This window comes from Pyricularia pennisetigena, assembly GCF_004337985.1.
Source record: "Pyricularia pennisetigena strain Br36 chromosome 7 map unlocalized Pyricularia_pennisetigena_Br36_Scf_8, whole genome shotgun sequence".
NCBI lineage: Eukaryota > Fungi > Ascomycota > Sordariomycetes > Magnaporthales > Pyriculariaceae > Pyricularia > Pyricularia pennisetigena.
In genome coordinates, this window is record NW_021940920.1 from 271,808 (window position 1) to 293,428 (window position 21,621).

The 21,621-nt window shown below is 51.8% G+C and overlaps 5 protein-coding genes across 5 annotated transcripts; 4 read left to right on the top strand and 1 right to left on the bottom strand.

Moving 5' to 3' along the window:
* Positions 1-1,423: 1,423 nt before the first annotated feature.
* PpBr36_09211 (uncharacterized protein) lies at positions 1,424-4,888 on the bottom strand (the record flags this gene model as incomplete). Its single annotated transcript, XM_029896333.1, has 2 exons — positions 1,424-1,793; positions 1,854-4,888. The coding sequence occupies 2 exons, from the start codon at positions 4,886-4,888 to the stop codon at positions 1,424-1,426; spliced, it is 3,405 nt and encodes a 1,134-aa protein (XP_029744945.1).
* A 1,801-nt stretch (positions 4,889-6,689) lies between these two features.
* PpBr36_09212 (uncharacterized protein) lies at positions 6,690-10,651 on the top strand (the record flags this gene model as incomplete). The annotated part of the gene is made up of 5 exons (XM_029896334.1): positions 6,690-7,315; positions 7,379-8,104; positions 8,194-9,974; positions 10,050-10,361; positions 10,431-10,651. 5 exons carry the CDS (start codon positions 6,690-6,692, stop codon positions 10,649-10,651), a joined length of 3,666 nt encoding a protein of 1,221 aa, XP_029744907.1.
* Positions 10,652-12,014: 1,363 nt separating this feature from the next.
* On the top strand, positions 12,015-13,199 carry PpBr36_09213 (uncharacterized protein; the record flags this gene model as incomplete). The annotated part of the gene is made up of 4 exons (XM_029896335.1): positions 12,015-12,206; positions 12,455-12,487; positions 12,599-12,996; positions 13,088-13,199. 4 exons carry the CDS (start codon positions 12,015-12,017, stop codon positions 13,197-13,199), a joined length of 735 nt encoding a protein of 244 aa, XP_029744826.1.
* Positions 13,200-13,833: 634 nt separating this feature from the next.
* Positions 13,834-14,999, top strand: PpBr36_09214 (uncharacterized protein; the record flags this gene model as incomplete). The annotated part of the gene is made up of 2 exons (XM_029896336.1): positions 13,834-14,027; positions 14,135-14,999. 2 exons carry the CDS (start codon positions 13,834-13,836, stop codon positions 14,997-14,999), a joined length of 1,059 nt encoding a protein of 352 aa, XP_029744827.1.
* Positions 15,000-17,132: 2,133 nt separating this feature from the next.
* Positions 17,133-21,595, top strand: PpBr36_09215 (uncharacterized protein; the record flags this gene model as incomplete). Its single annotated transcript, XM_029896337.1, has 6 exons — positions 17,133-17,493; positions 17,577-18,555; positions 18,655-18,885; positions 20,055-20,253; positions 20,344-20,967; positions 21,062-21,595. The coding sequence occupies 6 exons, from the start codon at positions 17,133-17,135 to the stop codon at positions 21,593-21,595; spliced, it is 2,928 nt and encodes a 975-aa protein (XP_029744828.1).
* Between the last annotated feature and the right edge of the window lie 26 nt (positions 21,596-21,621).

Sequence of the window (21,621 nt, forward strand, 5' to 3'; positions counted from 1 at the left end):
GGGAGCTTCTAGTAACCAGCTAAAACGCTGGGCGCTAACGGAAGCGCTTGTCAAGGGGCGCCGATCCACAAGCTACCTTGCCGTATCAGTCGTTTTCGTTTCTGTGCCCCTTTACATCACGTTTTAAGGTTAATTATTCCCCGGCTGTGTGCAGGGTGCTTCTCAGCTTTACATGTAGCTTCCCGTCTGCTGATATCGCAACGTTCCAAGCGCGCTCCCTTACCCCTTGTGCTTATTTATGAGATTGCACCACCCTCGGAAAACACGGCGTCAGAATAAGTACAGTAGGCTATGCATCAGCAACAAGTCTCTATGGTTGGTATCCGGGCAGTCATAGATTACTGTGGCGAAGCTGTCATCTGCCGGCTTTGAGGCAAGGCAAATAACTGGCAAAGTAGTTTCAGCACACGTTCATAGGCCATGGCCATGGAAATTTTATAAGCATGATTTTACATAGTCAATAATATAGTTTGTCCTACTCGAGAGAGCTAGTCCTCTCTCTCCCCACTCAAAGAATACAATTTTTTCTGACTCGTCAATGTCTCCCAATATCAGCTCAACAGTCGGGTCGCAGGCTGCAGGACCTGTAGTCGCATTTTATGGATAGGAGGCAAATTAGTAACAATGAGTAATATGTACCCAGTCATCTCAATATGCTAAAAAAGAAGACACCATAATTTTCGGAAGAAGCCGAGAACATAGGGTTTCCGTTTCGATGAGCTGACAGTCAGTCAGCGCCCACCTATCGACACCCCAGATTCTAGACTTCCAGATGCCACAGCCACATCCCATAACTAAAAAAAAAAAAAAAAATCCAGCCAGGGGCATAACCTCAATCTCTGACAAGCAATGGCTTGAAGACCTAGAGGACTCGGTCCGAACTAGCCTAGGTTCCTGCCTGTTCCCAGGAGCCGGTAGGCCCGCCGGGAAAATAACCCTCGCCAAAGGGGGCTTAGATAGCTGCACAGGGGCCGCTGGCGTTAGCCCGCGCCTCATGTCATATGCCAGAACGCGGTCGAAAAGCCGCCCTTAAAAAGGGACAGGAGATGAAGATAAAGAAAAGGCAGTGGGCGAGGACGAGTATGGAATCTTCCATTAGTGCACGGCAAGCGTAGGCACGCCAAACGCCACAAGTGTGTAGCGGCACAGACAACTACGCGAACAAAGAGCTAGAGTAGAAGAAAATGGCAAGGCGCGGGCCTAAACTGTCAAAAGATTCCTCGTAGGGTGACGCATACATTAGTAAGTACTGCATGTTGGTCCTGTGAAAGTGCCCCTGAGTACTGTTATTCGGATTGCAGACATGGGAAAAAAATAACTCTCCATCCAGTCATTGTGTCTAGTAATTACAGCGCCAGACTCCTCGCAAAAAAAAAAAAAAAAAAAAAAAAAAACCACAGTACTGAATACAGTTGAAAATTGATCAAGCGGCTGCAATAAGCCTCCGTTGGATCCGGGCAAACTCTTTGAAATCCATCTTCCTATTGTCCACAGGAACATAGGGCCCTGAGGCAATACACAGCACTCTCATCCTCGGGTGGTACCGCAGACCCGTAAGCAACTTGGGCGTGATCAAAAAGTACTGCGAAGAGTGCTCGTCGCAGGCAATGTCGACCATGCGTTCATGGACCATGCGCTCGTTGCGCGGGTCCATGCCTTGGTTTATCTCATCGACGACGCGGAAGGGCGCCTGAGCCATCGACTGAAGCGACATGAGGTAGAAGATGGTGCTGACAGACCGCTCGCCACCGGATTGGCGATGTTGGTCAAGCTGCTGCAGTTCCTCGTGTTCCCTGTGATATCAAGAATGAATTAGCAAGTGAAAGGTGCCAGAGACAAAGATATTTACGTACCGAAACTTGACCTTGATGTTGATTGCCCATTGTGAAAAGTCCTCATCCTTGTGGATGCTGATCTCGCCTGCACAGCTGATCTGCTCGAAATTGTAGCTGAAGGCATCGTTAATACGGCCGACAAGCTCGTCAACTTGAGGCTCCCATTCGGCACGGATCTGAGCAATTTCCTCAGCAAGCTCATCAGCCTGCCCCTGTCGTCTTGCCATTGTCTGCTGCAACTTCTCAATCTCCTTCGCACGCATTTCAAATTGTCGGATGACGCCAGGATCCGCAGCGTGGACATACTCGAGACGTGACTTTTGGGCCTGAAGCTCGTTCCGTACTTCCTCTGAGGGTTTCTCGCCTAGCATTTCGTTGATCCGCGCAAGATCTTCTTCCGTGGTGTCCTGCATTGATTCTCGCACCTCGGCCCCGAGTGCCAAGCCGCGTTGCTTGAGAGTCTCTGCTTCCTGTCCAAGCCTTACAATGACTCTCTTGCCTTCCTCCAACAGGTCGTGCACTTGCTGATTCTTTGTTTTCAGTGCTGCAACATCCGATTCGGCCTCGGCCAGTTTGATCTGGGCGTCGATGTATGCGAGATTGGCTTTTTCTATCTTGGGCAGCTGCTCTTCGTGGCGCAAGGCCTCTTTTGCAATCTCCAAAGCTTGTGAATCCATGTCACTGGCGAGCTGTCGCATGGTCGACTGCACCTCGCGCAACTCCTCGATCTTGAGTTCAAGCTTTTCTTTCTCAGACGCAATTTTGTCTGGCAGAGAACGCCATAGGTTGTACTCTCTCTGCTGCTCGCTCTTGGCAGCTCTCAGCTCGCGTAGCTCTTGGGAGATCTCATCGTGCTTGCTGTCAAGAGCTTGCGTCTGGGCGTCCAGCTCTCTTTTCCGATCTGAAAGTGCAGTCAGCTCTTCCATCACCTCCCTGAGCTTTTGCTTCAGTCGGTTCTTCTCTTCAGCATCCACTGGCTGGTCCGTCCAAAAACGGCCTGGCCGGATAGCATTCGTCATGGTTGACACAGCCTGCGGGCCGTACTCAGCCCTTCGCGTCGTCTTGTAGTAATGCTCCCCGGCTGCAAAGCTTCCGACGCCGTCAGGTTGGATGAGTCGCTCATACTGCTGATCGGATACGCTCCGTTTGCCAACAGCGAACTTGTGCAGTTGCTTATCTGCACAGAGCATGGCTAGCACGGGCTCCGGACCGTCAACAAAATCGATGGCAAATCCATCCAAGCCAAGTTTCCTCAGGTTTTCGGTACTAAGAGGTGGTTGGAAACTTCGCAGTGGTGTAGTGCAGGTCCGGATGTTGACAGACAGGCTCATTTCCTTGAAGAAGATATCACTCAGCTTGGTGTGATCCTCTTTGCACTGCGCAACGAAGCAGAGAAAGTCGTCCTGCTGAAGACCACTCTGAACAAGGTCCGAGTATGTCTCGTCTTTGATGGCGCAGCTCAGGGCTGCCGGACCAAACACTTCCTTTTTGAAGTCACTTTGATGTTCCAGAAGCCATTTGTAGCCAGCGGCCACATCCGGAAAGTGGTGCTCAATACGGCTGAGCTCCTGTCCCTCTCTTGTATCTAAACTTCTGATCTGGTTCTGCAAATTTGACTTCTCTCGCGATGTTTGCTTTCCCTTTGGTACCACGGTATTGACCAGTTCCTCCTGAATCTGACGCCGTTCACTCTCAATTTCTCGTGAACGGTGCTCCTTCTCTCGAATCTTTGTGTTCCAGGAAGCTGCGTCGAAATTGGGCTCTTGGTTCTTCAGCCGATTCTCCAGGTCCGTGATCGTTTTCCTGATCACAGCCAGCTCTCTCTTCTTGTTTCCGAGTCCATCACTCTGGGCGTTGCGCTTCCCTTCGGTCTCTCTCAGTTTGTCGTCCATGGCTTCAATGTTTTTTGCCATCTGCTCTGCGAGTTGGGCATCTTGTGCGACTTGTCGCTTGAGATGGGGGATGCATTCTTTGATTTGCCTAACGTATTCCTGCTTGGCATTAACAGCCTCCATCGCGGGCCCTGCTCCTGCTTGGAACCGCCTGAGTTTTCTTTCGGCCTCTGTCTTCTTCTTTTTCGATTCCTTGTAGTCGCGCCGGGCCTCTTGGTAGAGACAGTGCTTTAGAGCGCGGTCCCAGTCATGAATTGTCTTTTCGATTTCCTCCCTCTCTCGCAACCTCTCTACATCTGCCTGCATGCCTTGCTGTTTGGTCACCATGACCCTCAAGGTATCGGCATCCTGTTCGCTATGTTGTTTGAAATCTTTCTGTCTCTTGTACAGCTCCCTGAGTTGTATCTGCTGTTCGATGATCTTCGGCGGCGCCGTGGCCTGGAGCGTCCTGGTCAACAGATCTACGGGGTTCACTCCAGAGAACTCGGAAACTTTGTCTTGTGGGAGAAACTGGCATAGATTGTCGATCTGAATTCGAAACTTTCCCATGAGGCGGTGAATATCTCTTTGGGGTACCTGCTCGCCATTGAGCCAGAACTGACGTTTCTGTTCTTCGGTGCTGAGAAGACGGAGCTTGATGACAGGATTCCTTGCATCTTTAGGCCTCTTTTGTAATTCGATCTCTATGGTTGCCTCATCCTTGCCATGCTTCACAAATTCATTGAGCTTGGTTGCTCTTCCGAGTACGTTTGCAGGGTATCCAAGCCCAAGACAAATGGCGCAAACAAGAGAGCTCTTCCCCGTGCCGTTCGGCCCAATCACCATGTTGAGATTCGGCCCGGGAAGAAACTCGGCATGCTCGTACGTTACGAAGTTTTCGACTGTCACACGGAGGATCGCGCCTGGCTGGAACCCGGCCTGGGACGTGGCAGCTTGCCTTCCTGGTGGTCGTGAAGGCGCCGCTGATCCGGCCTGTAATCCGTCTTCGCTTCGCTCCTCCTCTCTTTCCTCTGGCGCAAAGGAATGGAATTCTTCCTCAATGTCTTCCTCTTCTAGTTCGCTCTTGCGCACTTTCACTCGCTTCCGGCTGGCGTCGCCATTGCGCTCGTTGTGGGCATCGTCAAAGGTGGACCTAGAACGGCGATGGGATGTAGGTCTCATCTTCCGTCACCTAGCCCTACAGAGCGGGGGCCTTTTGCAGTCGTATTGTCAAGGTCGGGGCGAGTTGATGATCGAGAATTTCTTCAGAGCCATAGTCGACGTCTTGTTCAGCCGTGACGCGTTGGAAAGACGCGCTCAATTAAAGTTGTAGTGGACCTTGCAGCTAAAGTCGGTCCCTGGACCTATCGAATTGAATCGCGGGGCAGAGGAGGTGGGTAATGTGGGTCGAAGCTTTATATTGCTTTCAGATTCCAACGACACAAATCAAAAACACCTTTGATGAGCGCTTGCTATCTTGAAGTCTCGGCCTTTGACATGCCATTTGCGATTGTGGTAGAAAACCCTTTCTTACTCAGTGCGGCAAAATGAGGCCCAGAAGAAGATCTAGATTGTCTCTGATGAGGAGGAGTATGGTTGGGGACTGTCAAGAAAGCATTCAAGCGTGGAACTGCAGAATCCCTCATTCCAACCCGAGCCCAGGCAGCAAATTGGTTTTGACTCCCTTAAAAGACCGTTGATAAAGATTACGGCGACATTTTGGTCTTACAGATTACTTGCTTGATGCTTGAATGACAAACCATCGCAAAAAAAAAAAAAAAAAAACCCCGTCAATACTCTATCACGTGGGGAAGTCTTAGTAGATAGGTGATGTCGAAGCCGGCGATAATTCAGTACAAGAAGCTCGGTAAGAGAATGAAAACTTTGCCCAGGATACACAACAAGTGGAATTTATCATCTTCTCTCTGTTCGCATCTCGTAATGATATGAATGTGTCCTATGGACGAGAGAGTAGCGTGAATCGGGGACCTGAGGAGGAGGTTAACGACGCTTTTATATTTCGAGTTTGCTTATCTGGGCCACTGTTGTCTGTTACTCTTAAGTCTACTGGAGAGAATGGATCAGAATGGCGGTGGGGAAAAAGGATTTTTGAGGGAAGGACAATTTGTAAACCTGGGAGTCCTGCAAGATCAATCGCCCAAGAAGGCAGATACATTTACGAAGTTGGATATTGACCTCAGGTAGCTTGACGGTATCCAACTTCCCACTGATTTGGAACGGATCTCATGCTGCTACGGGTGCCGTTTGTCGCTCTGGGCGAGGTTTTGTAGTCGACCGTCCAGATTTTCTCGAGGAGGAAGGAGCTAACTGAGGTAAGACCCAAAAAATCACCTCTATCCTCATCACCCCACACTCCTCCTCCTCCTCCTACCTTACTTTGCATTCCACCAATTTCTCCCTTGCGGTGTCGCAATTCCATCTCTCCAAAGCCACCGCCGGCTCAAGAATTCTTTTATTTCGCATCTTGTCTTTGGCTGCGTGCCAGCCAGGTTAACTTGTGCAAAAGTATACCCGACTGTCACCCTTTGGCGGTAACTTTTTGCTGCCATTCTCGCCAACCCTGCTTTGTTTTTCTTTCAGCTGGCAACCTCTCGTTGTGCCCGCACCGCAATCCATCAAGCTTTTATTTCTCCTTGCCAACGCTCTTTCTTTCTTTCCTTGTTTTTCGTCACTCACTGTTCCCTTTCCCAACAGCTCCTTGGTACTCCTTCATCACGCTCATTATTCTCAGTTCTTTTTTACGACTTTGATACTACATTGCGGCGAGCTGTATGCAGTCCCCATCGGCTAGCTTTCACCGGCCAAAACAGCTTGAGCTAGTTTCGATCTTCACCCTCTTGCAGCTCTTTAGCATCTGATCCTTTGGCACGCAAGAGTTCACTAGTGATTGCCTATCTCATATTACCTTTACATAAACCTGCATCATTAGCATGTGCTAGCTAGGGCCATAAGCTTAGCAAGGATGGAAGTTCGCACTCAGGCTCGGATGCCTCTAAGACCGGTTCTCGAAGAGGCATCCATGCGAGCAAACCACTCCAAAAGTCAGAACTCTGCTACTCCATCCCGCTGTCAGCATGCCGATATCAAGACCGAGAACATCCGACCTGCTCAGCCTCAAAAACCGCGCCAACATAATTCCGTGGACAGTTCTCATGTGCCGTTAAACCCGCGACTATATGAGATTCGTGAAGAGGCACAAAGCACTCCTGAAAGCAAGCGAGAATCTCAGGCATCAACGGCCTCGTACGCACCCTCCAGCTCAAATACTTTCCGCAAACCGAAGACGCACGTTGGTCCTTGGCAGTTAGGGAAAACTCTGGGCAAAGGCTCATCTGCGCGTGTCAGATTGGCACGCCATACTTCAACTCATCAGTATGTGGCCGTCAAGATCATTGCCAAGAGCACTTGCAAAATGACGCAAGCGGGCAGCCTAGCAAAGCTGGACGAGGTTGACAGTGCCGCACCGGACAAAGTGGAAGGCATGCGACGGATGCCTATAGCTCTTGAGCGCGAGGTGGCTATTCTGAAGTTGATTGAACACCCCAACATCGTAAAGCTTTACGACATCTGGGAAAACAGCAATGAGATGTAAGTGTGGATATATGTTGGGGCTCTTATTCTCTTTAGACACTCCCTTGCTGACTGGCGCAGATACTTGATCTTAGAATACGTTGAAAGAGGCGACCTCTTCGACTTCATTAGTAAACATGGGCCAATGCCTGAGGAGGAAGCTCTGTTTGTCTTTCGTCAGATCATGAGTGCTTTGGAGTACTGCCACTCATACGGAATCTGCCACCGCGACTTGAAGCCAGAGAATATCTTGCTCAAAGGCAATGGTCAAGTCAAGATTGCAGACTTTGGCATGGCAGCTCTTCACCAGGGTCCTCGCACGCCTCTGTGGACATTTTGCGGAAGCCCTCACTACGCCGCTCCAGAGTTACTTCGCGAGAAGGCTTACCGTGGTGAGAAGTCAGATATCTGGAGTATGGGGGTTATCCTATTCGCGATGATGGCTGCCCGTTTGCCTTTTGACGACGAGGACATGAACCTCATGTTTGCCAAGGCGAGAAAGGCAATCTACCACATGCCATCCCATTTCAGCGACGAGGCAAAGGACTTTATCCATCGCTTGCTTCAGGTTGACCCTAGAAAAAGGCTCTCCATGAGGCAGATGTGGCAGCACCCCGTGGTGTGGAAGTACGGGTATCTCGATGAGCTTGGCGGCGAAGGAATCCCTGAAGTTCCGAATCCGAAAGCTCGACAGGAGATCAAGCCCTTGGACCTATGTGACATTGATCCTCAGATCTTGCGACAGATACAATCAATGTGGCACACGATGTCTGAGGATGAGTTGGTCAAAAAGCTTATCAGTGCCGAGTGAGCCCCCTTGTCCTGGATAACTAGCTTGCGTTGAATTTGGAAAATTTACTGACAAAGGAGAACCTTCCTTCGTCGCTGTGACTCAGTCCAAACGATCAAAAGCTCTTCTACTGGCTTTTGAATGGCTATCGTGAGAGACAGCTGGAGAACTACGATCCTAGCTTGACGCATTCTCCAAGTGATTACCATCACATCCGTCCGCCACTGTGGTCGACCAAGGTCTCAACACGCCAGTTTATGACGAACAAGGCTAGTGGTCACGGACGCAGCATCTCCAAATTCACAGTCATCTCCAACGTGACGGACACGGGAACAGGAGCGAATCTCGGTACAGTTCGAAGTTACGACCCGTACAAATCTCCAGCAGTGAAACAACCTTATGCGACACACGCCAAGATTGTCATACACCGCGATACCACGGACCCAGATCGAAAGACAGCCTCGCTGGGTTCTACCTCCTGCCATAAACCTAGGGCTAATTCCACCGGGAGTTGGAAACGTCCGCGTAGAAGCCAGCTGGGTAACCGAATCCTCACGCCACGGAGTACTGCTAGCTCAGTTCAAAGCAACAGGAAGTTTCATGCTCGCTCGCGAACCGGCTCCCGTCACAAGAGAGCTATGGACTTCTCCGTTGCTCGCAGGAAGATGGTGGCAGCAAAGCTCAACAATCAACAAACGTTGCTTGGTACTGATGGCAAGCAGACAGTACCTGAATGGAATAAAAAATGTTCCTCAGATCCTGATCTTCCGGCAAATATGACTGACAGCAGCAATGCCAAGTTGAGGTCCAAAGATCGTCTGCACGAGGAACTGCGACACTTCAGCAGCAGCATTGCCAAGGACTGTGACGATGCGTTCAATAGCTCTGTTCTTTCGGTATCCCAGTTTGATGGCGATCGGTCAAGACAAGGCTCTCCTTTCTCCTTGAGCCTGGGCACACCTATGTTTGCCACTCCAGTTACACCTGTCGCCACACCAACGATTCCTCGTCCGTCAGCCCGACCATGGGACTCGCGACCATTGCCGCCAACTCCTCCGTCTTCAAGCCATGAGACGGAATCGACCGTCAACTCTGCCAAAAACCCAAGCATCCCCGTCAGACGAGGCCAGCCTCCCACCCAGGGCTATAGCCTTGGATTCGGGCCGGTAGCAACGACCCCGACACCATCTGATCGTCGAGTAGTTTCCGCACCTGTTCACGGTGGTCAATACGGAGAATGTGTTACCAGGCAGTTGCCCTCGATCGATGAGGGCACTCCAAACATATTTCAGGACGAGGTAAACAGGTCGAGAATTGTGTCGTTGCCGGTAAAGCCATCCGCTGCGGTCCCTACCCCGAACGAAGCCAGGGGTCTGGAGTTTCTTTCGAAGGCAGACAAGACAATTCGAATTGTTCATTCGCCATCTGCCAAGCGCGAGTCTGGGATCGCACGTCACCCCTATCCTATTCATGCCAACGCCAAGGCCTCAAAAACGTTGGGAACGTCGACTGGACCTGTTACACACACTTCTGTCGACCCCTACCGTGCAGATGACCCTAGCATCGGCCATGGAAATACCCAACTTGCGCAAACCTCATCCCAAGGCAGTGCTTCAACATTTGCCATGCGGAAGAAGACGTCCTCTTGGTTTAAACGACTCTCTAGAGAGTCTAGGAGCTCCAAGGGCTCGCTATGTGATGGCTTGGACGATGCAAAGAGCACCGACGTACCATGTGTTCCTACATCAGTACCTAAAAAGGATGAGCGGGCTAACTCAAGCAGCATTATAACCCATCGCCCGCCGGAGAAGACTTCGAACACGAAGAAAAGCTTTTTCCTGCCATTTTGGCGAAACAATAAGGCCGAGCCAAGAATGTCATTGGCAGGTAAGCCTGGAAGATCCGCGCGATATACCTCTAGACCCTTTAATAGCGCTGTTAAACTAAAACATTGTTATGCAGAGCCCGACTTCGAGGAAAGCCCAAGCACAGAAACCGAACGGGCGGCGAAGTCGCACAAGACAAGTGGAACAAATCTACTTCACTTCGATGACGCCGAATCTGCTGAGCGCATGATCAAGCCACAGCAGAACTGGCTCGCACGTCTGTTCAGAGTCAAGCCGGCGACAAGGGCTGTCTGCCTTTCAATCTCTCGGCGCCGAGCTCGTCAGGAGGTAGCCATTCTTTTGCGTGATTGGCGCAAGTATGGCATTCGTGATGTTGAGGTTGACAAGAAGCGCAATGTTGTCTTTGCACGTCTAAGCAGCAAGAATCGTAAGTTACTGCCCACTCAACGGATAATATCGGGCTGAACAAGTTGCTGATGAAATGAATTTTGAACAGACCTCAACATCAAGGAGGTCGCATTCGCGTGCGAGATCATAACAGTAATTGAGCATGGCAAACGTAATCACCTCAGCATCATCCGGTTCACACAAGAGAAAGGCGCTGCTAGCAGCTTCCAAAGGGTTGTCGACACGATGCGGGACGTGCTAGGCAATCGCAATCTTCTTGTCACTGACAAGAGTAAGGCAAAAATGATGATCAAGACCCTGAATTCGTGAAGTCGCCGAACGGCCAACACTTCACCTAGGGGCCCAACACCCCTCCTATCCGTCCTTGAACTTTCTCGCCTCTTGTTCTTCCGGGGGCATTCGCCGTATCTTGGCCTGAACAGTATCCTAGGCTGAGGCAAAGGGGCTCTGCACGTTAATGGATGTTATAACAGAGCTAAATTTGGCACCTCGACAAATTTAGCGTCCAGATGGGTTGACCCAGTTGCTAACCATATTCCATCTCGGAAGGTCATGGCAGCTTGGACTCTAAGATTTTCTGTGCTAATGATGAGACCACCAGGTCAAGCGGGGCTATTTGTGTTTGATGGTACTACTTGGGAGCTTGCTCACTGTTGGACATGGTGATACAAAAGGTGCATTGGGGGTTTCTCTTTTTTTGTATGTGGGTGGATGGTCAAAATCAGTGAAGAGGACGGGAAGTAGGTGTGGGATTCCTCTCACTGTATCGAGCTCCGACTGTTTTCTTCGATTGTCGACCGGATGGTGTTGCGTAGAGGCAAAGCTGAGGCTGAGCTTGACGACTGTTATTCATGGGATGAATGAGGGCCACAGCTGGTCATAATTGGGACTATTGGAGGAAACGGAAGGAAGCCTTTGATATTCGGGCAGCATGAATGCAATCACTAATGTCTTGTTCATATGCTAAATTGAGGTGCACAACAAACCTACCTAGGCAGTCAGTGAACAATGTTGAAGATTTCAGGAAAGCAAAGAAACCTTGGGGTCAATTGGGAGTAAATAGAGTCAAATTAAGTAAAAGTAAAAGGAATTTTGTTCATATACATACCCGGGTATCTAAACATCTGGATCCAAGTGACTAGTTAAGTACCTAACAAAGGGCCAGAAATAAATCCAGATATGTCAGAGTCCAGGCTGCTGGCCAAGCCACTGGTGGCTTCTCATATCGATCCACCAAGCCGGGGACGAGACTGGAGGATGGAGGATTCTGTATCACGTGAGAGAATTCGAGGCTGAATGGGGGTGCATGCTTGGCCTGATCAATGTTCACTTGGACAGACAGAAAGTCTACAAGTACATTTCTTCTTCCACTTCTGGCCCAGTCAATACAAGCGGATCAAACAAGTTGCAAGATATTTACGATGACAGGTTGCAAACCATTTAAGGCGAACTTTAATCGAAGGGCCCAGGAGAGCCGTTCATTGTGGGCCCCCCTAGACCATAAGTTCCTAAGCTACCATACCTAGGTACCCTGGCGAGGACTTCTCCACCTATTTGTTAGCTAGAAGAGTCGACCAAACCTTGGGCGGGTCTTCAGTGGGATTGCCGGTTTTATCTCTGTTCATCGTCCATTCCATCAGCACAACAAACAGCCTTACTTTTTTTTTGCGCCATGCCGAACTACCCAACGCCTCTTCGCTTCCCTGCTACGGGCCGCCACACGGCAACCGTCATTTTTGTCCACGGACTCGGGGACAGTGGTCACGGCTGGGCACCGGCCGTCGAGAACTGGAGGCGGCGCCAGAAGCTTGACGAGGTCAAGTTCATACTGCCTCACGCCCCGACCATCCCCATCACGTGCAATGTGAGTGTGCTTCAAAACGAAGGAAGGTATATATGCCAGCCTGGAGCTTGCAGACTTTGATCTGAAGCACGGTGCTGTCTTTGGAGTCTCAGTACTCTTGCGGGCCCTCTCGCCTTCTGCTATCCGTGTACACGAGCGAGGCCTTTCCCGGGAGTAGCGTCCCCTTTGGAGCTTCCGAGAAAGAGCACAAATATCTTTAGTTTTTGATATGAGATCTAATGACTGACTGGACTGCTACTGGGCGATAGATGGGAATGAGGATGCCGGGCTGGTACGACATAGTAAGTAGAACCACTATTCCTAGAGTATGCTGATCGACTAGTTTCTTGCCTCTGTTCTTGTTTCCAAAGAGCCCTGTCCGCTGTCTGACCATTCGCGCTACCCCAACACAGAAAAGGATTGATGGCTCGCCTCAGTCCCTCCGCGAGGACGAAGATGAAGAAGGTGTTCTGCGCAGCCAAAAGTACTTTCATGACTTGATCCAGCAAGAAATCGACGCGGGGATCCCATCGGAGCGCATCGTCATCGGTGGCTTTTCGCAGGGTGGTGTCATGTCCATCTTTTCCGGCCTCACGGCCAAGGTCAAGCTCGCTGCTATTGTGGCAATGTCTGCATACGTGCCCCTGTCGCTCAAGTTCAAGGAGCTTGTCGGTAGCTGTGAAGCGAACAAGGCGACTCCAATCTGGATGGGGCACGGCACGGCCGATCCTGTGGTGCCGACTGTTTTGGGGTTGATGTCCGAGGCTCTGCTCAAGGAGGAGGGCTATCAGGTCACGATGAAGTTATACCAGTGAGTACAGCCACATCTTTTTTTTTCAACCCGAGATAGACGAGACCTTGCGTGTTGTTTTTGATTGCTGACAATACATGCGTCTCTCCAGAGGCATGGGTCATTCCGCTTGTCCCGAGGAGCTGGACGAGGTTGAGGCGTTTCTGCGGAAAAGCCTTCCCCCGTTGGGAGACAAAGGCTCGGGGGGTAAAGAGGAATTATGAATACATGGCAGAGCCTCAAAGAACGGACAAAGACTGTAAAGCCTCCCTTGGCTGGAAGGATAAGCTGAAGCGATGTAAAGTGGCTTGAAGTTGGGCTGGCTCTGAGCCAGGTACTCTGATAATCTCAGATGTTTTCACGTACACTTAGAAGACGAACTGTGTCAAGTACTGCAGAATGGCGGAAAGCCCATAATTGATGATAACAGTGTTGCAACTGTCGACAAAGCCGGAACCGGCTGCATATCAGAAAGGTAGAGTGCGATTCCGGCGGAAAGCTGGCGCCAAGGACTCCGATGTTGATGAGAAGAGTACTTGACTGGCTCTAATACCTCGAGGCTCCGCTGAAAGCATCGGGGAAGTGCCCCGAACTGCAGCAGACAAACGGCATTAGCCCCGCCTCCGCAGCCTGACTCGCCAACCTTTTCCGTGAGCCAGCTCAAAGTGTAAGGCGCATGTTGTATAAAAGGCCAAGGATAACAACGGCCTTTACCGTAGAGCGTCGTCTTTCTGTTCTTGTTCCCCTTCATTTGATCTTAGACTGCGCTAGATTTATTTAGTGGTTTTTTTACTATTCCAGGCCGTCAATTTGAAACATTATAAGAAAAAAAGGAGACAGAGTTCCACAGCCGGCATAATGAGCATCAACGATATCAAGCTCCCTGAGCCCTTTGCGAGCATTCCTCGGGAAACTTTTCTATTTGGCCCCTCGCCCATACAGCACCTTGAGCGCATTTCAGAAGCGTTAGGCGGCAAGGTGAACGTTTACGCAAAGCGGGATGACTGCAATTCGGGTCTGGCATATGGCGGCAACAAGACACGGAAGCTGGAGTATGTTAACCCCCTCACCCCCTTTCAAACCAGACTTTTCCGTCGGGAAAGTACCAAGAAGGGCTAACGCGGGCGCAAACCCCTCCCCCCTCCCAACCCGCCCGCAGATACCTCGCAGCAGAAGCCAAGGCACAGGGCGCTGACACGCTTGTGTCCATCGGCGGCGTCCAATCAAACCACACGCGGCAGGTGGCGGCCGTCTCGACCAAGCTCGGCCTCAAGGCGGTCCTGGTCCAGGAGCACTGGGTCCCCGACTGGTCGGACCCGGTGTACGGCAAGGTGGGCAACATCCAGCTGTCGCGGCTGATGGGGGCCGACGTCAGGCTCGACCCGTCCGGGTTCGGCATCGAGCACAAGAACTCGCTCGCGGCAGCGGTGGCGGAGCTGCAGTCGCAGGGCAGGAAGCCGTACGCGATCCCGGCGGGGGCCAGCGACCACCCGCTCGGCGGGCTCGGCTTCGCGCGCTGGGCGTTCGAGGTGGAGGAGCAGGAGCGGCAGATGGGCGTCTTCTTCGACACGGTCATCGTGTGCGCCGTGACGGGCTCGACCATGGCGGGCATGGTGGCCGGGTTCAAGCTGGCGCAGCGAAGGTGCGGGTCCAAGCCGCGGCGCGTCATCGGCATCGACGCCTCGGCCACGGTGCCGCAGACCAGAGAGCAGGTGCTCCGCATCGCGCAGGCGACGGGCCGCAAGATCGGCCTCGAGGACGGCGTCGACAACGTCACGGCCGAGGACGTCGAGCTCGATGATCGCTACCACGCCGGCATTTACGGCGTCCCGGACCAGCAGACCAAGGATGCCATCCGGTTCGGGGCCAGCACCGAGGCCTTCATTACCGATCCCGTCTATGAGGGTAAGAGCTTGGCCGGCATGATGGATATGATTCGGAAAGGGGAGATCAAGCCCGGGAGCAACGTCTTGTATGCGCACTTGGGTGGCCAGCTTGCGCTCAATGCCTACTCCGACATGTAATGATACCAAGTCTAGTGGTACACGCCTTTGCTACTACGGACAGCTCCCAAGTAATGAATTACCTACCTGCCTAAATTTATGGTAACTGACGGTGGCTTGGTTGGCCGGGGAACGGCGGCGGGGCGGATGGGGGATACTGAAATTTATTTGATAAGCACGATAAGATTTGCCGCAAGACTTTTCTTTCACCTTGGTCCGTAGAGCATCTTCGTCAATATTTCTCTTCTCTTGTCTCATGATCAAACCAGAATGTGAACTGGTTGAATTCTCTCTGGTTGATACTTAGAGATAATCAGGTATGTTAGCTTTTCTTTTTCTTTTTTTTTGCTTCTGTCTTATTCTCTTCCGGGTTTTCCATGATGATTTTCCAAAATATAATGCTTGACTTCCTAGCCACAATGTGCGGATGCAAGAGATATACCCTCTGATCACAACTCGAGCTTTTCGTCTTTGACAAACTGCACTTGTCGTCTATGAGAAGTATTTGAAGCTGACGGTTGATGGGATAAAGGATGCAGCATCGAGTTTCGGTTTAGCGTCCAGTGAGTGCAACAGAGTTTCGGAAGCGGATGGTGGAAATTTGCTACAGAAGTAGATTTTTTGTTTTAACTGCAGCAAAGGTTACATGCTAGGGCAAGCAGATAGATCAACGTATCAATCAATCTGGTACGCTGAAAGACGTCGATTCATGCTCGATCTGTTCCAATGTCTCAACAGTAACATACAGTAAACACAGTTTAGAATGATATGCCTGCCTGTACCGTGGGTGAGCTTCCTTATCCCGCGGAATAAACAATCCCATTTTCAGTCCTCGGCTGAGCGGTATGGGGGAATGTGGGCCGGCACGTGCATCAAGATTTGAACGTGCGCCTACCACCTTACTGTACGTAACTGATTGACTGTACAGTAGTACCCTGTAATTAATTGCCTGAACTGTTCAGACTCGGAAACAGCCTTGGCACTACTCTACTGCCCACTTCCCCGGTGGAATCAAGAATGAATTAATTGGCTGATGAGAACATCAAATCACTTGCATTGCCCGACAATTAGCATTCATTGGAGTTGGCAAGGCTCCTAGATCATGCTTTCTTACTGTGTAGATCACGAACGTCAGTCAGCGCCAATTGCACAGAAAAATCACATCCAGCATCTTCGTTCTTGGTCAGAGCCGGCCGACCGAGGTGCACATATCCCATTGCCGGAAGCCAAGTCTTCCCAGTGGTATTCCGTACCCCCGAGCTAGCTCCTCCAGGGATCAGCCCCTCCAACTCTCGCTTGGTGACCTCAGAAGGTTGGAGAATCGCAAGGTAAAAAAAGAATTGTGAGGAGAGAAGCACATGTCAATACGGGGTTCAAGGCTGAGTGAGGTACTTTGGGTTAGCTGTTTAGCACCACTTAGCGCCGTAGCTTCCAATCGCGCCCCCACACTCTAATCCTATGATTCCAATTCACCAGAGTGTCCAGCATGCAGCTAGGCACCTAATTCTAGGTAGGTACCTACTGTACCTTACCTTGACAGCAAGAATGGGGTCCCAACCAACCAAATCATCCGATCAGCCGAGCTCGGGCAGTGGCGGGTCAAGCGTTCGGAACCATGTGCATTGCATTCAATTGCATTCCAATCCCATCACAGTCGCCCGTCCTGCCATGTACCGGGAAAACCTTGAGAGTCTTGGCCAATCGTCTCCCTTTCGTCATCCCAAGTCTGTCTTTGCCTCTGCGCTGGTCCAGCGGCATCGTTGCAACTCTCGGCTCTAGGGCCTGGGGCAAAATCACCCGGCCGCTTGCTTTCTCCTCATTGCCCACCTTGCTAGGTTGCTCGCATTCCGCGGTATAAGCTGTAGCTCCATATTTCTTTTTCCCTCTTGAGCTTGTTGTTGTCCACCTCTCCCACGCTCACAACCTCTTCTGCATATTTTGCGGACTTGGATGTTTGACACTACCTTTGCTTTGGAGCTGTCGTCATTTTACCAAAAAAAAAAAAAAAAAGATAACACACCTTTGCCATTATCACAACCACTCGACTGGAGCTTCCATACTAGTAGTCTCCGGGATATCTCCAGACATTGCAAACATACCTTCTCACAGGGGGGCCTAAACCACCCGAGAACACAACACAGCACATCACCCACCATGGCTTCCACAGAGTCCATACTCCAGGGCGTCAACGTCCTGGGAACGGTCAATGAGTCTCAGCGCAAGATTCTGACACCGCCTGCCCTGGCCTTTCTCGCCCTGCTTCACCGCTCCTTCAACGAGCGCCGCAAGCAGCTGCTGGAGCGTCGGAAGCTGCGCCAGGCCGAGATTGACAAGGGCGTTCTTCCAGACTTCCTACCCGAGACCAGACATATTCGAGAGAACCTGACCTGGAAGGGAGCCGCGCCAGCGCCGGGCCTGGTTGATCGCCGGGTCGAGATCACGGGCCCCACGGACCGGAAGATGGTCGTCAACGCACTCAACTCAGATGTGTGGACGTACATGGCTGACTTTGAGGGTAAGTACCTTTGTTAGTTCAAAGTAGTATGCGAAGCTGGACCATCTTGTCTGATTGTATAATGCCAATTGCGCGCGGAATAGACTCCAGCGCTCCTACATGGGACAACATGGTCAACGGACAAGTGAACCTGTACGACGCTGTTCGCCGGCAGGTCGACTTCAGGCAGGGCAGCAAGGAATACAAGCTGCGAACTGACAGGACTCTACCGACGCTCATCGTGCGCCCCCGTGGGTGGCACCTCGAGGAGAAGCATGTGACCATCGATGGGGAGCCCATCAGTGGATCACTTTTCGACTTTGGGCTCTACTTTTTCCACAACGCACATGAGGCTGTCAAGCGCGGCTTCGGTCCGTACTTCTACTTGCCCAAGATGGAGTCACACCTTGAGGCTCGGCTGTGGAACGATGCTTTCAACCTGGGCCAAGACTACATTGGCATGCCCCGAGGCACGATCCGTGGCACGGTGCTCATCGAGACGATCCTGGCTGCATTCGAGATGGACGAGATCATCTACGAGCTGCGCGACCACAGCTCCGGTCTCAACTGCGGCCGATGGGACTACATTTTCAGCACCATCAAGAAGTTCCGCCAACACCCCAACTTTGTGCTGCCCGACCGCTCGGCTGTCACAATGACGGTGCCTTTTATGGATGCCTACGTCAAGCTGCTGATTCAGACCTGCCACAAGCGCGGCGTGCACGCCATGGGTGGTATGGCTGCCCAGATCCCCATCAAGGACGACAAGGAGGCCAACGACCGCGCCATGGAGGGTGTTCGGGCCGACAAGCTGCGCGAGGTACGCGCGGGCCACGACGGCACCTGGGTTGCCCACCCTGCCCTGGCGGCCATCGCATCAGACATCTTCAACAAGCACATGCCAACGCCCAACCAGCTGTTTGTGCGGCGCGAGGATGTGCAGATCACAGCCATGGATCTTCTCAACATGAACGTACCGGGCAAGATCACCGAGGATGGAATCAGGAAGAACCTGTACATTGGTCTCGGTTACATGGAGGCCTGGATCCGCGGCGTTGGATGCGTGCCGATCAACTATCTGATGTGAGTCTTGGTTGATCTGTCCCAATCTTTTGGGCTACCGAAGTATTTTGGAGAAAGAAAAAAAAAAGTGACATCTACTCACACAAAGCTCACAAACAGGGAGGACGCCGCGACTGCCGAAGTCTCCCGCAGCCAGTTGTGGCAGTGGGTCAAGCACGGCGTGAGCACCGCAGAGGGCAAAAAGGTTGACAAGTCATATGCGCTCCGCCTCTTGCGTGAGGAGGCAGACAAGATGGCCAAGTCATTGCCCGCCGGCAACAAGATGCAGCTGGCCTCCAAGTACTTTGCTACACAGGTTACTGGCGAGGACTATGCCGACTTTTTGACAACGTGAGTAGAATTTGGTTTTTTTTTTTTTTTCCCACAAAATCTCGGAGACGCTAACATGCCATCACAGGCTTTTGTATAACGAGATCACGTCACCCGGAAGCGCCAGGCCTGCTTCGAAATTGTAATTTTATCCAAGTGTATTTCCCGGCTGGGAAGCAGAGGATCTCAGACTTGGGACTGTATTCTGTGATTTATTAAGGATTTAGCCGTATGATTGATGTGTTGAATCGAAATTTGAGTTGAAAGAACGGCGGCGTCGTCTGGACTATTCTGTATTGTGTGCACAATAAAAAGAGTCTTTGCACAATGGAGTATAAAACTCTGCCGAAGACAGATGGTAGATTTTTGATCTCTGCTCCGTCAAGAAGGTATGCAAGTCCGCTAGCAGAAACGGATATAAATTGTAGATGGAATCAATCTATGCACATCCACCCAATCAACATGCCGCCCCTTCAATTATCGTCTTTTGCCCAATTAGCATCTTCGTCAATCATCGTCTTTCCCCATGGCTCATGGGCCTAGACAAAAAAGGCGCATCTCCCCGCACAAGCAGCCCCAAATTGTCCACATTTCTGTCCATACACTCCAACCCTCGGCATGCGGGGTTTCAGTGGTAAACCTGGGGGCTAGACCCACTCGGCTCGGCTGTTGTCGAAAGGAAGGGGGTCTGGTTTCTCCTCTTCTGTTGTGCCGGCTATTGCTGGTTGGGGGAGGACACAAAAAAGGGTCGTGGTCAGCAGTATATTTTTTGTGCGAGGCCGTGCGGGTTGTGTTTGAATTTCCTCCTGTTTTTTTTTTTTTTCTTCTCCCTTTTCTTCCACCTGGGGTTTGATTTGAGATTCATCACTCTCTCTTCCTTGTTTCTGGCCTGTCCCCTGTTGCCAGCGTCCGGCTGTATATCGAATTAATTGTCTAGATATCTCCCTGTAAATCAGCAAATATGGTCTTTGTTCCGCCAGGGTACCTGCCGAAGCTGCCGTTCGGTGAGTTTGGATCTAGGTCGAAGAAGCGGCGGCTCTCATAAAGCCTTGTTTGGCATGCATTTTAGTGTCTGAAAGAAAAAGAGTCCGGGGGAATATGGAGCTGGCAGAGCGAGCGGACGAGCTGACCTGACAAAACACCAAAAAAAAAGACCCTCCGGATTCCATGACCATCGAAGAGTTTATGAGTAATGAAAAATGTGGCCGTCGACCTTTGGCCGAGAGCAGGAATCCCTTCACCTGCGGGTTGACCGGCAAGACGTACAGCATCTCACAAGTCCGACAGCGGACCGACTTTCTCTCGAGGGCTCTGGGAAAGAGGCTGGGCTGGTCTCCTAACCAGGACTCACCCTGGGACAAAGTGGTTGGGATATTCTCAGCCAACACGGTGAGTGGTGGACCAAAAGAGAGTCCGCCATCCCACCCCATTGGAGGAAAGCTTTATACTCACACCCTTCCCCTCCCTCCCCCCGGATAGATTGATTATCAAACCGTCATCTACGCGGTCCACCGGTTAAACGGCATCGTGACGCCGGCCAACGCGGTATATTCGGTCCCGGAGCTGGCCCACCAGCTCAAGTCGTCGGGGGCCAAGGCCCTCGTGACATGCGCGCCGCTGCTCGACACGGCGCTGGCCGCCGCCAAGGAGGCCGGCATAGCCAGGGACAAGGTCTTTGTCATGTGGATGCCCGGGCCCGCGGCCCCGAGCTCGGTCGTCTCGGTCGACGACCTCATCCGAGAGGGCAGCGGCCTCCCGCAGTTGGAGCGGCTCAGGTGGCCAAGAGGGACCGGGGCACGCCAGACCGCCTTCCTCTGCTACTCGAGCGGCACGTCGGGCCTGCCCAAGGCCGTCATGATCTCGCACCGCAACGTCATCGCCAACGTGCTCCAGTACGACACGTTCGACGGGCCCAGCCTCGCCAAGAGGGGCGTCACCACGCAGGCGACGTTGGGGCTCCTGCCGTTTAGCCACATCTATGCGCTCGTCGTCATCATGCACGCCGGCACGTGGAGGGGCGATGAGATTATCACCCTGCCCAAGTTTGAGCTGGGGACCTTTCTCGCGGCGATTGAGAAGTTTAAGATATCAATGCTTTATTTGGTATGTTGTGAGCAAGACGTTGCAGAAACAGAAAAGAAAAAAAAAAAAAGAGCACTAAACTAACGCAAAAGTCAAATCATCAAAATATTAAAAGGTCCCGCCAATAATCATCCAGATGGTCAAGAACCACGAGAAGCTGAAGCAGTACGACCTGAGCAGCGTGCACAGCGTCTTCTCGGGCGCGGCGCCGCTGGGCGAGGAGACGGTCGCGAGCCTCAACAAGATCTACCCGGACTGGGTCGTCGTCCAGGGCTACGGCATGACGGAAACGGCAACGGTGGTGTCGGGCACCAGCGAGGACGACATCTACACGCGGTCCTCGGGCTCGCTCCTCCCGGGGGTCAAGGCCAAGGTCGTGGATCCGGACGGCAGCGAGGTCACGCAGCTCGACACGCCCGGCGAGCTCTGGGTCCAGTCCCCGTCCGTCACGCTCGGCTATCTCAACAACGAGAAGGCGACGCACGAGACCTTTGTGTGGGACGAGGACGGCCGCTGGATCCGCACGGGCGACGAGGTGCTCTTTACGCTGTCGCCGCGGGGCAATGAGCACCTAGTCATCCTGGATCGGATAAAGGAGTTGATCAAGGTCAAGGTACGTCTCGTAGTTTTTCTGATTGTCGACAGCTGACAACGTGTCGGGTTTTCAATCAAAAA